The sequence below is a fragment of the Melanotaenia boesemani genome, chromosome 4 (genome assembly GCF_017639745.1).
Source record: "Melanotaenia boesemani isolate fMelBoe1 chromosome 4, fMelBoe1.pri, whole genome shotgun sequence".
Classification (NCBI taxonomy): Eukaryota; Metazoa; Chordata; class Actinopteri; order Atheriniformes; family Melanotaeniidae; genus Melanotaenia; species Melanotaenia boesemani.
Window position 1 is genome coordinate 36851436 of NC_055685.1, and position 17999 is coordinate 36869434.

The 17999-nt window shown below is 40.9% G+C and overlaps 1 protein-coding gene across 2 annotated transcripts in view; it reads right to left on the reverse strand.

Annotated features, from left to right (window-relative positions):
* Nucleotides 1-2496: 2496 nt before the first annotated feature.
* LOC121638194 (ras and Rab interactor 2-like) overlaps nucleotides 2497-17999 on the reverse strand; it is a 54808-nt gene continuing 39305 nt past the window's right edge. The window contains exons 8-13 of one of the 2 annotated variants that reach the window (XM_041982783.1): nucleotides 15237-16607; nucleotides 8937-9019; nucleotides 8615-8840; nucleotides 8345-8476; nucleotides 4456-4619; nucleotides 2497-3464 (exon numbers count right to left, since the gene is read on the reverse strand). In XM_041982783.1, coding sequence (XP_041838717.1) covers nucleotides 3138-3464; nucleotides 4456-4619; nucleotides 8345-8476; nucleotides 8615-8840; nucleotides 8937-9019; nucleotides 15237-16607 — 2303 coding nt within the window. In that variant the 3' untranslated portion in view covers nucleotides 2497-3137. Of the gene's footprint in view, nucleotides 3465-4415; nucleotides 4620-8344; nucleotides 8477-8614; nucleotides 8841-8936; nucleotides 9020-15236; nucleotides 16608-17999 lie in introns of both variants that reach the window. The other variant, XM_041982784.1, reaches the window with a different exon arrangement.

Consider the following 17999-nt stretch of genomic DNA (forward strand, 5'->3'; position numbering starts at 1 on the left):
ATAAAATGTGTGCAGAAAGCAAAAAGACAGGAGATGAAGTCAGGGTAAGAAAGAACAGAGCAGGAAAAGACAGCAGAGGTGCCATCCAGGATCACATGTAAGAGAATAAGATGCATGTTATTTTTTCTTCTACATAATAATTATATAGTCAAACTTAGCCCTCTTGTTTTATATTTTCTGCTCTTGGTGGATGTGAGGTGTATTCCCTGCACCAGCGATATGAGATGACTTCAATAAGCAGCTGGCTGTGAGTGATGGTGTTAAAAGTTGTCCATACTGTTCATTTATAGTGTTGCTTCATTAAAAGATATTAGTTTATGAGTGTAATCCAGTGTTTTTTGTCTGCTTTAAGCTGAGATGCTGTATTATTGTTTTTTAAAAAAGCACATGCTAAAAAAATCCGTTAGTCATCTGGGTCAAGTCCTGGATCTTCTTTAGTTCTGCTTCTCTCGTAGTCCGCCCCTGTATCAGACTCACCTGAAGGAGTCATCAGATGGACATCTTGCTCCGTACGTGAACCGCATCTTAAAATTATGCCTGGAAATTTGCTTCACAAACTGTAGAAGGTACAGCAGGCTATGTGATGAAATTTTATTCCCCAGTGTACCACTTCCCCCTTCAGCCACTGCACCATGAAGATGAACACGCTGACGCGCTCATTAGACCAGACAGCAGACCGCTGTCCAAGTTCAGGAGTAATTAATGATCTGTTTTTATATAAAGCTGTTTTTATGACTTGAAGCTCACCATGTGATTATTTAAGATCAAGTCAACTCTTTAAAAATGAGGAAAATCATGCTTCATTGCACATCTTATTATCTTTTATATTTATTCATCATTTTGTCATGTTATTTATTTTTTCTTGTCTGTCTCATTGCTGTGTCTATTTGCACACCAGTAAGTCACAACCTTACATGGGTACTATTGGGGTGTTTACCTATGCACATTAGGGCCAGCTGGTCCATCCTTTTAACTAAGGATAGATTTGTATTCACCAATCTAAGAGGAAAATATGACCAATTCCACAGTCTGCAAACGTGTTCAACAAATTTAAGAAGATGTTTTATATGATATATGTGAATGAGGTTCTATATGTGCAGTTCCTCTGGTTCGAGTCCTGGGTCTTAGCAGCTTGTGATCACTGCTCAGTAAAGATCGCCCCACTCACAAGTAATTTTTTAAAAATGTGCCATAACTACAATTCAAGGAAAAGACACAAAACTACCCAGGTCCAGCAGTTCTGATTTAGATAAAGCCAAAATGTTTTTAAAACTGTGAAATATATGTATTATCAGCCAAAACTAAAAAAACAAAAAGACGTATGGGGGTTTAATAAGCGGAATCTTTAATAAGCGGGATCACATTTTGGTCATGTCTCGGTTAATCAGCTAAATAAAAAAACATGCAAGATAGTTTATTTAAAGCTGGTTTCTTTGTGCCTCATCAGTTCTAAAACTAAACTGATCTCATGCAATATCTTTTAATTTACTCACTTTTCATCAGTCTATGGTCCTAACGTGTCAATTTCCTGATTACAGTGACATCGAGTGGACACTACATGAAAAAGCAGGAGTTTTTTGTTACTGTAACCCTGAGAGTAAAAGAAATACCGTAAACAGAGCAGATCTGCATGAGTAAGCAATTTGTTGTTGTGGAGTCTATTTCATTTTGTATCAGGTAAGTGGCAGGCATATTAACAACAGAAAAAAGTTTAACAAAAAGCTTATCAATTTCACTCAATGGAAAAATAAAGGAATAAAACAGAACCTATAATAGAAAATGGAATGGTTTAAATGTAGTATTCCTTCAAACCCCGCACTGTGTCTACTAGGTGACTTGGGTGACATTAATATGGCAATTAACTCTGCACACACGATACGCACAGCATTATGCATCGCAAAGAAAACTATCCTTGTGAACTGGAAAACCAAAAATAATGTGCGTATTCAGTAGTTTAGGAATCTCTTAGTAGACCACAGGTGGTGATGGGGGGTGGCTGGGGATGGCGGTGGACTGTTTGCATGCATTAGAGACATATCTCCGTGCAATGCATCTGATTTACAATTCTAGGTAGATGCAATGCATTATTGTGAATATACACTCACTGGCCACTTTATTAGGTCCATTTCTATTACTGGGTTGGACGCTTTTTTCTGCCAGATCTGCCACAATTCTTGGTGCGATAGATTCAACAAGGTAGAATCCCAGCAGATCAGCAGTTTCTGAAATACTCTGACCAACAACCATGACATGTTCAAAGTCACTTGAATCCCCTCTTTCTTCCTCATTCTAATGCTCAGTTTGAACTTCAACATGTCGTCTTCACCTACATGATTAAATGCACCGAGTTGCTGCCATGATTAGATATTTGTGTGCATAATATTTGTGTTAACAATTGAACAGCTTAAAAAGTGGCTGGTGAGTGTGTGACATTTTGTTTACTACAGTTTCAAAAGTCTGTAGCCTGAAAAATATTCATCAGGAAACAGGTGGTCATCTCATTCAGAGAATTTTATTTCCAACGTCAGCTTTAGGCCTTTCATAAGAAACAGGAACGATATTGATTGAAACTGACTTTTCAGACATTACTGGCATAAATAAGTCCAGTACTGAGTCCAGTATAGAATACATATTAATTCAGAATACAAATCATTTCAGGGAATATAAAAATATTTCTACACAAAAACACAACCTACAATTGACCTGCAATTGTAACAGAATAAAAAACACATTAATAATAATTCATCTTACTGCTCTCAGTAGGAAACAGTATGTTTAACTCCTTTTAAAGACACATGGAACAGCAGTTAAGGCAAAAGTTAGTTGCATAAAATTCACTCGTTTTCTTTTCTAACCTCCAACATCCAAACTTCTCACCTCCTTCCACGCTGCACATGCTAAAAATCCAGCACACCACGACATACAGGGATTTCCTGATCTTTGCCAGGCTACACATGTGTGAGTAAAACATGCCAGCATGGTTCAGAGTCCACCCGACCAGCTGGTGGATCATTAGAAAATCTAAAATCACTTCTTTCCTCTTCCTGCTTCCACTCAGACCTCCTGAAATCTATCTACAAAACATACACCTGCAGGCACCGTGAAGACTTAATTCCTGCTGAGGGCGATTTCCCTCGCTATTCAACTTGAAGGCAGTTTCCGTTCTGCATAACGGTCGGGATGCATAGGTTCAGGTTCGGTACTCTCCGGTAGACGAAGTGGAAGACCTGTGCGAGTGGCCGGCTGTGGAGCTCGGCTTTGATTCGCTGGGGGTGCGTGTCTGGAGCGAGCTGTTGGCTGGTGTCCTCGGTGACCAGGAAGAGTGCGTAGTTCTCTGGGTCAGGGATCTTGAACTTGTATGCGCAGAGTGAGCAGACCTCCTCCGTGGTGGTGTATGGGTGCACCAGCAGGGTTTTGGCTGTGCAGCCGGAGCCTGCTTTCTGCAGGGCGACGCGGAGGAAGTTCTACAGAGAGAAAAGTCCTGAATTAACACTAAAATCTCCACAATGTATGAAAGACACATTAATGACGCTGAGTTCACATGCAAGGTGTTGCATGCTGTTATTCCACTAGAGGGTGCTCTCTGCTACAGACTCTGGTCCTTGGATCCAGATCCGCATGCTTCCTTGTTAGTATCAGGTGTTGTAGAAACCAATAACGAGCAATAACAGAATAATTTTTTCCCATTTTAAATGTAATAAAGCCAATCAGTAATGACATTTCTGAGTCAATAATGTAAAAGTTATTATACTACTGGTTGGTTATTGGCCTATCATGGAAAAAAAAAACCTTTGCAAATTAAATACCTCCAGTCTAATAAAACTGCAGTAATAATCCATTTTTTAAAAAATACTTTTTTTTTTTTTTACAGGTTTTGTGCAATTTGCTCATCAAAAATAGACATGATAAATTATTGGTAAGTAATTAAGTTATTGGCTTTATTACATTTAAAATGGGTAAAATTATTACATTACATGGCCTGTGTTATTATATTATTGGTTCCTACATGTTGCACATCGATTCAGTGATCAACAATCCAGTAGCATAAAATATCAAACATGGATCCAGTAATCGTGTGAGATGCATTTAAGGAGCAATTGTTTACATTTGTTAGCCCAGAAATAAAATCCTATTTTAACACTTTATTTGTTTTTTGTGATTGTGTTAAATCAACAGGTGAAATCGCGTCATTTCGATTGCTGCCTCCTGAATCACATTCAATTAAAATGGTATCATGGCTGAATTTGTTAAATCAGCAAACACTGAATCATTAGCCACTGAATCGATATAACATTGTGTCGTGATCATTAGTAGTATCGCTCATTTTCAGTGACGAGGACAAGAGCGCAGTGCCTTCATGCACCTTCCACTGCAAGAGGTTGGATTTACTTGGAACTGGTACAACTTAGACTCACAGCCTGGATGTTCAAGGTGGGCTCAGGTCAGGTGTGATACCTGAAAATCGTCCACAGACGGCACTGAACGCTGGGCGGTCCGCCGGCGGTGCCACTGGTGCAGCGTGTTCCTGGCCTCGGAGCTCAGCACCCGGGCAGCCTGCTCTTCCTGGAAGTTCTTGATGAGGGCCATGGCTCCGTAGGCGCTGGTCAGGTAGTAGCCCCCTAAAACAAAAAACAAAAAGAGCTGACAATGGGGAGTGTTTAACTAAATTTAATTTTGTGGTTAAAGGTCCCAGAAGTAAAGTGAAGTCAACGGCGACTGGAAAGAATTTCACTCGGGGATCTGAACCAGCTCCAGGCCAGTCACATCAAACACTGAGGAATTTCCTGCCCTGCACATTAAGACTTTTCCTTCCTCTGCTTCATATTTTCTACATTTTCTCACAGAGCTGTCTGGATTAACTCAGCTCAGATGGTCACAGTAGAAACAACCCACTAGAACAAGCTGAAAAAATGTAAGGGAATAAATTACACTTCATTTGGACTTTTTAGATTTTCAGGCTAAATTCTGACCAATGTAAAGTAAAAGCAAGATTATTGTAACACGTTTACAATGAAAGTTTTCCTTTTAAATCTCAGAATAAACAGGAAAACTGTGGAAGCTGAGAGAAAGTTTAAGCTTCTGTAAATCTCTAAAACCAAGTCAAGCTTCAGGCACGAGGAGGTAAAAAAGGTGGTGAGGTTGTCCCAATTTCTAGCAGATGAAGTTCTCAGTGTTTGTATGTGTTCATATAGATGAATGTGTGTAATGTGCGTAATGTCTGAGCTCATTTCTCACCAGGTACGAAAGAGAAGCTAAAAACCTGCTAAACATTACAGCGGAGACAGAATCTGATCGTTTTTGACTGACATAAACACGTAAAGACGGGCTCCTTTAACCACCTATGGACGGTGTAGCTTCTTTTGGTTTGGTTTTTCTACTCCGCCCTGGAGTGAGTCAGCACTGTTCCGGGTAGCAGAGATCAGCCGTCTCAGCTGGCAGATTCAGTGTCTTTATTTTTGTTTAATCTAATATAAATGGTCTTAAAATGCCTGCCCCTGGCAGACCCGAAGTAAACGTGGGACTGTTCGCTAACCATGCTTGATTTTGGTGTCTTTGAAAGTTAAATAAACATTTTACTCCAACAGAATTACTGGTAACAGAAGTTTAAATACAAAGACAGGAAAAACATGTCCATCTGAACTGGTTTTGTTCTTTATATAAAAAGATGCCTGAAGATGAAAACAACTGTGAAAAGTTAGCTGTAAAACACAATCAAACCAGTCAACATGAACTCTTACTGGCTGGATATGACATGGAAGCTCCTGTAGTTTCAGGTGTGGGGTCAGTTTACCATTTAAACCTTTTTTTATTATTTCAAAATGCTTGTAGAAGCTGAATCCTTTTAATCCCAGTCAGCGTCAGACATGATGTTTCCAGCCTCAGCTGTCAGATTATGAGGCTAAAATGATGTAAAATGAATGTATGAATAGATATAGCAGCATAAAGGCCAACCAGAAGAAGAAACTAGAATTTATTACTAACAGAACTTTGTAGAAATAACACACAGATCAACAGTGACCAAACCTTTTCTCATCTCATCGTTCTCTCAAGTCTTGGCTTTCAGGAGAAAAAATATTGGCATTGAAACAAACACACAACAGAAACTATTTCCATGTTTCCACTTTTTCCTCATTTCCAGTTATTCCTGCTACTATTTACCTGCTATCCTCACTAAACCAACTCCAGCTCAGCTGCTTTGTGGCGCCACCGTGCATCAGAAACGTCTTTTTGGCTTTATTCCAGCCATAGAGGAGCATTATTTTTCTTCTTTTCAGACACACATAGAACTTTCTGCTCACTGGTTGATCTTTGGCTGCTCCTGATTGGACGTTACCATCAATTTAAGCTCTCTGATTGGTGGAAAGTTTAACAGGAAGTGGCGTTGTCATCATTTCCGGGTCTCTTAGAAACATAGCAATCTTTTTTTATTACAAAAATGTGATAAATAACGGTGTTATCACAGATCACTCATTGTGGATTTAGCCTGCAGGTGAAGGAGCTACTGGGCTCTCTGCAGTCTGCCTACCAGCCCCATCTGACTGTTGACGATGGTCATCTACCTGCTGCAGTGCTGCAGACAGCCCATTTGCTCTGGATGGTAGCAGCAGCACCATGAGGGTCACTTTCTTTTATTTCTCTGGTGCTTTTAACAGGATCCAGCCACTGCTGCTGGGTGAGAAGCTGCAGGGGATGGGTGTCCACGACTCCATCGTCTGGATTACTGACTACCTGACAGGACGTTTGCCCATCTGGGCAGCGTCCTGTCTCACAAGGTGGTCCTCAGGGACTGTGCTGTCTCCTTTCCTCTTCACCTTATACACCACTGATTTTCAGTCCAACGCTGAGTCCTGCCACCTTCAGAAATTCTCTTATGACTCAGCTGTTGTTGGGTGTAGGAGAGGGAGGGGAGGACAGAGCGTCGTTGGGCAGGTTTGTAGAGTGGACTGGCAGGAATCACCTCCATGTGAATGTCACCAAGACCAGAGAGATGTTGATAGACTTCAGGTGGAAGAGGACTCCTCTACCTCCACTGAAGATCCTGGGGCAGGAGGTGGAGATTGCTTAGACCTATAAGTACCTGGGAGGGACCATCAACCACAGACTGGACTGGAAATCCAACACAGATGCTGTGTACAAGAAGGGTTGGCTCCGTCACTGGGTACAAACTGGACAATTCTGAAACTGTGGTGGAGAGAAGGTTGCTGAACAAACTGGTTTCCATCATGGAGAACCCTGACCATCCTCTCCACCACACGCTGATCAGACAGCAGAGCTCCTTCTCTACTAGACTGAGACGCTCCGCTGTCGTACGGACTGATACAGGAAACTTTTCCTGCCACGTCCCATCACTCTGTTCAATAAGTCAGCTCTGGCAGACGGGGAAGAGCTGCTTAGACACCAGACTGTACCTGCTGCTTCTATCCACCTGCCATTTTTTGTTCTACTTTTTCCAACTCTATTTAGGTTTGCACAATCTCATCCCAATATCAGTCAATTAGATGCAAGTCAGGCAGTCTCAAGGTAGTTTTCCTCGTATCTTAAGCCCGAATACAAAGACACACGGAGGTACAGAGATTTAAAATTTCTTTTAAGATACACCGAAATTCCTCATAAATCCCAGTTCTGATCAGGACAACAAGCCGATACTGTAACTGGACCGAGTCCGAGACCGAGCCTGGAGAAATCAGACCAAGAGCCCCTTACATCTCGAGGACAGCCTTTTTTAAAAAAAATCAATTTCCACTAAACCAGAGACCTTTCATTGACTCCTCGACAGACCTCCCTCTGACCAGGAAGCATAGGGGTGGAAGGACTATGACCTCACACCACCCACCTCAGCAGGAAGACATTTTATCGCCCCGAGATAAGTAGAAGAAAGTGTAAATAACTATGGACCCTGGAGAATTGTTTTACAAAAGAGAAAAAACTAAATGGGGAAATTATCCATTTCCCAACAACCATTTAGACAAAAGGAGGAAAAGAAAAAGTCTCCAACAAGCTTCATGGTCAGAACTTGCGTCTTGGCTGGAAAACAAATTGAAAACCTCGGTGCCTCTTTGGCTGCTGTGGATGCTTCTGCAGTTTGCAGAGCAAAACATCTGTAAAACTAGTAGACTGCCATTAAAAAAAACAAAATAAACTGTACTCAGTAAAATTCTGCAATAATTTCAATAAAATATTATTTAATTAATTAAACTACAATGAACTGGAATGAATAAGACAGTTACTGTAAAAGAGCCTTGAGGAGACGGTTATGGTGAATTGGCGCTATAAAAATAAAGCCAAATTGAATTGAATATAACTGAACTGTGCTATTCTTTAACGGCCTCAGACTAGGAGCTACCTTCTCCTTGAAGCAGAGACGGATCCAGCAGCTCCATCATGTACTGGATCTCTGTGTCCAGCTGCGGCGTATCGCACTGAGCCACCACGTAAGTCAGCATGGGCAGGAAGTCATCGGCCCCGTACATCCTCCCTGGAAGGAAGCAGACCGTGTGCAGAGTTATGTAGGTGTGGCGGTCACGCAGGTCAGACAGAGAGAGGAAAAGCCAACAATCTGAGCATGCAGAGTGTAAGAGGGTGAGGGCAAAAACCACATCTAGACTTTCTGTACCTGAGTTATCCTGCATGATGGTGTAGATAAGTTTACACACTCGCAGCAGCAGCGACACCTTTTTGTCAGGGGAATACATTTTCCTCATGTTTAGGAACTTGTGGCGGATTTTCTCAATAGCCACAGAGTCGGGGGGCACGGCCCCGTCCACCCCCAGCTCCTGGGGCTTCTTCATCTTCGCCAAGGCCAAGTTCTCTCTGAGCTGCTGCCAAGCTCCGCTGTTCACCTGCAGCAGGGATTAAAACAAATTACAAAAGATTAAAATCAGCCATTTCATGTCTGAACAACTCTCACAATCTCAGGCGGATCTGTCCTGACTCACCTGGAAGTCGTGCAGAGCCACCTCTACCACGCTCTTCAGAGGCTTCAGGACACATTTGTGCATGGCTTTCTCAAGAACCTGGTCTGTGGAGGATAAGGACAACACACACAAAAACACGTCATAAGTTCACGAGACACAAGCAGATGAGGGCAGATGTCAAGCAGACGAATGAGTAACATTTTACTGAGAATCACTGTTGAGCAACGTCAGCACATTTCGAGCTAAACTAAACTGAAACTGTCCCGTCCCTTACTGTAAATATTGTAACTTCAACGATTCTTCAGAAGGCCAAATCCCAAACAGACTAATGCCATCAGATTCCCGAAAGTTTCTCAAATAAGATGAAGCTTATTTACTAAATCATCATTCTCAAATTCTCAAATGCATTTAACTCTTAATTATTTAAATAGTAAACAATTACACATAAATTTGCTGTCTAGGAAGGAGAAAACTGCACATTTGGACACCTTGAGGTAAAACAACTAATCTTAAGACAATTACAATAAAATTCTTTAGGACAAAAAAATGACACAAAAAGTTTAAAATATTTTATATCTAAGTGAAAAAGTCATAAAAGTAAGATGCCATGATTTAAAGTCATGTTCGTGGTTGATTAGGCAATATCTCTGAGATATATAGAGCTATTTAACTAAACCAGTACTTCAATAGTTAAGACAGGAAAATATATCATATTAACTTGAATAGTTAAATGGTTCATTGTTCTTTACCTGATCTTTTTTTATCATTATAACATGATTCATGTTACCATCATAACAGTCTCCTATTCTACATAGTCACACAGTCTAAAACAAGGAGTCGGTATTTGTCATTAGGTTTATGAGTAATCTATAAAAGAAAAAAAAAGTTATTTCTTGTAAACCATCGTCATCCCGATTCGTCTAGATGTGACACATTAAACCTTCACAGCTGTGAGGCCAAAACCAAGAAACTCTACAGAAAATAAACCATGAAGTTAGAACAGCTTTAAAACAGCAACTTGACCCTGAAAATGTTAAAGAAATAAAACCAAAGATGCTTCATCCTTTCTGAAAGAGACGTTTTAATGCAGGCATAGTCCACCTATACAGGGTTCGAATTACAGGGGAGCTGAGGGGAGCACAGCTCCCTTGAAAGGCAGAGAAGCTCCCCTCTAATGAGAAGCTCTAAAAATAGCTTGTAACTTTCAGGTTACTTTAAATTTTTCAATAAGATTCCTGATAATTCTTGAAAAGAATTGCAATAATGTGTCATCATTGTGTTTATCAATTTATTCATTTATTTATACATACATATGTACATATATATATATATATATACACATATATACATATACATACATATATATATATATATATATACATACATATATATATATATATATACACATATATACATATACATACATATATATATATATATATACATACATATATATATATATATATATATATATATATATATATAGATATATATATATATATATATATATATATACATACATATATATATATATATATATATATATATATATATATATATATAGATATATATATAAAGTAGTAATTTGGCGTCTGCATCTATACTACTTCCAGAGTCAGTAGTAGCTACATGCAGATAATAAATACACTGATTAACTGGTCATTATCAGTATGAGCTCCTCTACAAAAGTTCTGTAGCATTCAGGTATGTTAACACAATGCCAAGGAGGAAAGACATCAGCAGTGATCTTAGAAGCAACTGTTGCTGGCCATCAATCTGAGGGTGGGACGTCCCAGTAAGTTCAACCTAAGATCAGACTGTGCAGCAAAAAACACTGTAAAAAACCCAAGAGCTGCATCTCAGACTCTCCAGGCCTCTGTTTGCATGTAACATGTTAAAGTTCATGACAGTACAATTAAAAAAACAGACTAAATAAGTATGGCTTGTTTGGAAGGATTGAAGGAGAAAGCTTGTTCTCACTACAAAGAAGATGGTAGCTTAGCTTAGGCTGGCAAAGCTGCATCTGAACAAACCATAAGACTTCTGGAACAATGCCCTGTAGACGGACCAGACCAAGGTGGAGATGTTTAGTCAGAATGAACAGCAGCACATTTGGAGAAAACCAAACAGCTTATCAGCACTAACAGTATATAATAAGTATATAATAACTGCATTTCCTTCTCTCTAACAGCTAAGAACTAAACCTGAATTCGACACTGAAAACTAGGGTAACATATTTACTATTCTGATGAAGTCAAAGTTAAAGTGTAGCTGGTTTGTTAGAGTCTGACCTTCAGCTGCACTGTGAATTTTACCAACCTGGAACCAGTTCTGACCACTTTAAAATCCATTTATTTACATCTAAAAATGCTCCATTTGTATCTCCAACCAGCACATTTAGGGCTCATATTATTTCCTGCCTACCTCTGCTATCTGCAGGCTGCTGCACTGATACAATTGTGTTTTATTGTTCGCTGGTTGGACTGACACAAGCATCTGTTCTCCACATCCCCAGCCTCCAGGCTGAGTTTATGCCATGTTTATGCAATGAGCTGCTCACAATAAAATACATATTTTGCAACAGCCTGAAGTAAGAGGGCATCGTGTTCTGATGAAGAATTCTTCATGTTGAGTAAGAGAGCGCAGAATTAATGTGTGCAACTTCACAACAAGCCTCCTCGTGTCTGCACAAGTGTGGCAGGTTTGTTCCAGGATTGTCAAATTCATGTTGGTTCAGGAGCCACATACAACACAATTTCATCTCTAGTTGGCCGGAGCCGTAAAATAACAGCTGATAAATAAGGAAAACTCACATTTTTCCCTTCCAGTATCAAGACGTTAACTTTTACTGAAATATCCTTTTAGAAAAGACAACCTGAAATTTCTGGAGAAAAATCAGTGAAGTTTCATTGATATTTTGCCTCAATTTATCAGTTTATCAGTTACATATCAGTTATATATATATATATATATATATATATATATATATATATATATATATATATATATATATATATATTTATTTCAGATTTTATATTATTTATTTTACTTTGTAGTAATCCTGACCACCTGAACTGACTCACCTCATCTATTAAATAACAACATTTTTAAAATATATAAAAAGTTATCTCCCTGTCCTGGAAATCTTTTATATTTAAGCATAAAAAATGCTACGTCACGTGAACAAATGAAAAATTGCAGTTATTTTTATTTAAAAAATTGCAGTTAATGTCTTCCAAGTAATTTTCACATTTACTAAATTATCCCGTGGGCCTGATTAGACCTCCAGTCGTTTGACACGCCTGGTTTATTCTTTTTTTAATTATCCTGGCTATAACCTGTTCAAAGCCGAAAGGACACACATGAGAGAAAACTCTGAATTTCTTATTCACAGCCCAGAAATGATGGGCTTTCCCTCCTTATACACCTCCTCCTTCTTCTATTTGCTTTAATCTCGCCAATCATTACAAACACCTCAAGCTTGTTTTTATACAGACATGTCAAACTTCTCCGTGTTAATTTCTTCCACAGATTTTAAACTCCACCGATGCCTCAAATCCCACTGAAGAGCCTTTTCATGTTAGCAGAACCTCTAACTTTCAGTACAACATCCGCCTTCATGGTCCTGTTTGCTGCATCTTTACGTGTCTTTGCCATGTCTCCGTGCAGAGGGAACATCTGTTAGCGCGTATCTGTGGTCAGAATAGACCACTTCTCTGTCTGGGAACAAGGCTTTGCTGTTATTGTTTGACAATGAACAAGGGATGTGAGATGTGTGCAAACACACACTTACATATTCATGCAAAGCGAGATGGTTTTAGTCCACAACAACAAATTGGAATGAAACATCTTTTTTCCTCATGGGAAGTCATTGTACTGCCTGTATGTGTTTTTCAAATAAAAAATAACAGCTTTTTCCAGCTTATTATTACAATAAATAACCATTTTACCTGACTATATGATAAAATGGTTATATTTATTTTTCCTTGTGACAAATGTGGCAGTTCTGTTGTTCCTGTAAACATTAGACACTCAAAGTTTCAGCATTCTGAGGTGTTACTCATTGAAGGTTGTTCGGTTTAGTGCTGCAGAAGCTGTGAATGATTATCTTGAGTGGTTAAAACTAAACTAAATACACACACACACACACACACACACACACACACACACACACACACACACACACACACACACACACACATACAGTATATAGTCCATTTATTCAGATTAAATTAATTATTATAGGGTTTGCAGATGCCTGAGTAAAGAGTGTTGCAGTAGTCCAGACCAGAAGAAATAAAAGCATGTAAAACCTGTTCAAAAAGATTAAAAGATAAAAAAACATTTCACTTTTGATTAAAGATGTCACGTTTAAAATCGCCGTCCATGGTGACACCAACGCTGGTGACTTTGGGACAAACACAATTTTGGAGGGAGCCCAAGTCAAGGAGGGCATTTCTGAACAGCATGATCACAGACTTTCCCTCATTCAGTTTTAAAAAAAGCCTTGATTTCACTTAGCTGAGCAGGAGTGTCAAGGGGCAGTGGCTGTTTGTGGCGACTGGCATGTAATCCAGACGTCTCTTTCAGGTTGCAGATTTAAGCAAGACAATGCTGAACCACATCCTGCATCCATCACAACAGCATGGCTTCACAGGCGAAGAATCCAGCTGCTGAACTGGCCTGCCTGTAGTCCAGACCTTTCACCGATACACAACATCTGGAGCATCATGGAAGCAGAAATCCAGCAATCAAGATCCAGGTCTTTAGAGCAGCTAGAATCCTGCATCAGACCAGAATGGGACAACATTCCTCTCCTAAAACTCCAGCAACTGGTCTCCTCACTTCCCAGACGTTTCCAGACATTTGTTAGAAGAAGAAGGGATGCTACACCATGCTGAACACCACCCTGGAACTACTTTTTACACCGTACCGAACAAAACCCTGGAACTACTTTTTACACCGTGCCGAACATCACCCTGGAACTACTTTTTACACCGTGCCGAACATCACCCTGGAACTACTTTTTACACCGTGCCGAACACCACCCTGGAACTACTTTTTACACCGTGCTATATCTCATCTGAAATTATGAAAAACCTTTCATCATCTGATATATTTTTTTTTCTTCTACTGGAAAAAAAAATGGGTTGATGAGATTTATAAATCGCTGTATGCTGTTTAAATTTACAATTTACACCGAGTCCCAACTATTTTAGAATTGTGGTTGTAGAAAAGCCGCTCCATGCATCTCTCTCCAGTGGATCTATCACTCTAACAGTGTGTTTGCTAGTCAGTCAGACCATAAATGACCAAAAACTGGATCATATTACACCAGTTCTGAAATCTCTGCATCAAATTCCTGTCTGTGAAAGTCAGATTTAAAATAAAGCTGCTAGTTTTTAAAGTTATATATATTTCAGATCTTTATCTATGTAAGGAAGCTTCCAGGCTTCTCAGATCATCCAGAACAGATTTGCTTTGCTTCCACAGAGTTTAAACTAGGGACGCATCAACGCATCAAACACCCTGTTTTAAAATAAATCCCATTATAGTTCACTGGTAAGGAGTGTGGACCAGACTGAGTGGTTAATTGTGTGAGATGTCAATGTGTCATCCTGCAGCATCCTCTAAATGTTAGGATTGAAAACTGTCAGAATCTTCCTAAATAAGGAAGATAAAGTGGTTTAAAACTTATCCTTTTAAATCAAATCATGCTGCATTTGATTAACTAAATCAAAACAAAGATTTTGATTAAAAACTTTCACCATACTGAACATTTTGCTCTATTTTTTTACTTTTATAGCATGAATTGTTTTTGATAAATTTAGTTTTAATGTATTTCATGATTCCTGTAAAAACTTTTCATTACATCATTGTTGGTTTGTGCTGTATAAACAAATGAGCCTTTCTTGGTAATAATCACATTTAAGTAAAATCCCTGCCCTTCATGTTCAGCCTTAGCTGCAGTGTGAAATCCTGCCAACGAGCACAAGCCAAGAATAAATCAGTGGGTGCAGCAGGCTGGCATTTCTGTAACACAACTCCAGTAATGAGACAGACAAATAAGGAAAACACCATCTACAGATTTGGTTCCCCAGATAATATCAAGCTGCAGCTCAGCGAATAGGTCAGTGTGTAAAGCTACAGCTTTACTTCTCAAATATGAAGAATGAAAATGTGTAAAGAACTGAATCTGGAATCAGAGGTAGGATATGAGTAAAACATCACACACATGCCCACGCTTGCACCTGGAAATGCTTCACAAAGTCCGGATGCAGCCAACAACCAACAGACCCTAAGAGTAAAGCAAAGACTCACCGATCTGGTCCTCTGGTATCAGGGACTCGATGGGAGGGTCGAGCTCAGAGCTCTGGCGCAGGTACGCCTTCATCTGGGTCATAAACTGCCTGAGAGTCTGCAGAAAATCCACTCCTGATGTGTGACAGCTTCGATTCTCCTGAACGAAGCTGATGTAGTCCTGAACCAAAGAACCAAAGTAGGAGCTTTTGTCCCGGGACAGCTCGGCGATCCGTTTTACAGCCCGCCTCTCCGGCGTCATGAGGGAGCTGAGCATGCCGCTCACCTTGCTGAAGTGTCCCTTCAGGGCCCTGGGCAGGATGAACGATCCCCCGCTCAGGCTCACACCCACCCTTCGCCCCCGTGACTTGAAGGATGGACGGAGGCGCATATCTAGATCTGCCTCCAGGCCCACGCCATAGTCTTCCTCCTCTTCTTCTTCACCGTCCTCATCCTCTTCACTGCTGTCGTCCACGGGATCTTGATGGTTGAGGTGTTGAGATGGGCTTGGAGGCAGACCCAGGGAGAACCCAGGAGACTGTGAATAATCCAGAGAGTCGGAGGAGGAAGTGGACATGCTCATGTCACTGAGCCGCTGGCGTCCCCTCTCGTGAGGACCCGATGGACTTGTGGTGCTAGTCTCTGGCGGAAGGTCGGCAGGGATGGCAGGTGGCGGCTGGCATGTTGGAAGCTTGGCACGAGATAGGGCTTTGGCGATGGTTTCATCATCCAGAGCAATGTGGCAGCGGTGGGCTTCCAGGTCGGGCTTCTTGGGCCGTGGAGGTGGCGGGTTTGATGAGGTGGTGCTTTTGGACGGACTGGAGGGCTTGCTGCCCATTGATGGAGGAGCAGGAGCTGGGCGCCGGCTGGACTGCTGCTGCTTTCCAGCTACAGCCTCTGGCATGCTCTTGGGTCTGGTGGTTGCTATTGGAGGTCCAGGTGGAGGCGGAGCCGGCCGGCGGCGTGGCATTGAGCGGGGAGGAGGGGGGCGAGGAGGAGGGGGCCGGGATTTACCGTTAACTTTAATCTGGTTGACGTGCTGCTCGCTGCTCTGGCTGTCAGTCAGTAGCTTTGACTCGACCACATCCTCTGTGTTGGGCTGTGAAGGCGGGTTGTCCTCCCAGTGGCGGTGGGGATGCGTCTGCAGAAACAGGGGGTTAACAAAGCACAGGGGGCCGCTGAGTTGCCTGCTCTCCAGGTGAAAGGAAGGTGGAGGAGTGTGGGGCTGTAAGGTTGGGGGAGCGCTGTCGCTGTGAGTCCCGGTATGACGCTGCTGCGAACCCTCAACCTCCCTGTTCCTGTTAGTCCGCTGGGGGCTGAGAGTCCGGCTCAGACGGCGATAAGGTTGGGGGGAGGAGCGCCGTTGACTGCACAGGGCTGAGTCCCAGAAGCCTGTAAAACACACACGCACACACAGAAACAAACATTAACCAAAGCTCCCAAACAGCAGCTGTTACCTGGACTCTGTGAAGCGGATCAGAGGAAGAAAAACAGGCTCAGCTCCTCACCTCTTCAAGCTTTTCAGAGTTTCTTTTTTTCCGTCTGGTAACAGAAATGTAGTGAATTCAACTGTGTGTGTGTTTCCTCTGATTCACTGGTTGGTAACTCACACTCAGAAGAGGGAGTTGTCCATGCTAATGACAGAGTGGGAGGGCACTAAACACACCACAGAGCACACAGTTCCAGTTCCACCACTCCCTTCTTCCTCCTCTGTAATTTCCCTCTAGCTCCTCTGAATGACTGGTTTTCAGATCCTTTTCTTTTTTTATTTAAACTGTAAACTCGAAGCTCCAACACACTGATTTCATCACAATCTGACGAAAATGACAGGAATTTTAAACTCTTAAATGAGTCTTTGTAGTGACTAAAACATAAGCCCAGTGACGACTAATACTGCGGTCTAAAAATGGAAACATTAGCTCTTCCATTTCTGGAGCAATAAAGCTATTGGCTTCAGCTGGTGGAAGAGTTTCAGATGTCTTATGTCTGCAGACTGAAATCAGTCTGTGGGGTCCTCACTGCTGCATGTGAGCGAAGAGCAGCTGAAACCATGGCAACCATCAGCAAGCTAAACAAACAGTGACACCTTATACTGACCCACTTAAATAAAAAAACTGAGATGGTTCTCATATTTTTAGTCATAAAATGCTGCTGGAAATTCCTCAATACAAGTTTAAATCATACCAAGATTTCTTGTAATTCTTTGGAAAAGTTGGACAATGTTTGCTGATTGGAGTGAAAGACCAGAGGAATCCCACTTTCCTATACTGGTACTACTATATAACACAGATTAAAAGCCAAGCCAGCTTCCTAAATCATTTTTTAAACAATAATGAAGTTGTGATTTCAGCGACAGCTCCAGGAATAATAATAATATAATAACTATACAATCCAAACGAGTCAGAAACATTTTTTAAGGTCAGAAAGTTTAACCCTTAAAACTCCATTCAATTGCCGCTCCCCCCAGACGCTATCACTTACATTGACAACAATATCTCAGGAACGGTACATAAAAGAGAGGGATCAAAAATAGCTAAAAATGGTTTGGAGCTTTAGGGGTTAAGAATTCACTCCTCTGTGAGTTCATGGTCACTAAATATGTCTGCAAGAATCCTCCACAAGATGTGAGAAACTGATAACCTCATTGAGAAAAATAACTTCACGCTACTGCAATTAACTGTTTTCTACAAGCTGCTGAGTCATGGTATGCTGTTGTTCTTTTCCACATGCATTACTTCTGGGTCAAGTGACATGAAAATCCGCCTGATAGCTTTAGAGTTATAA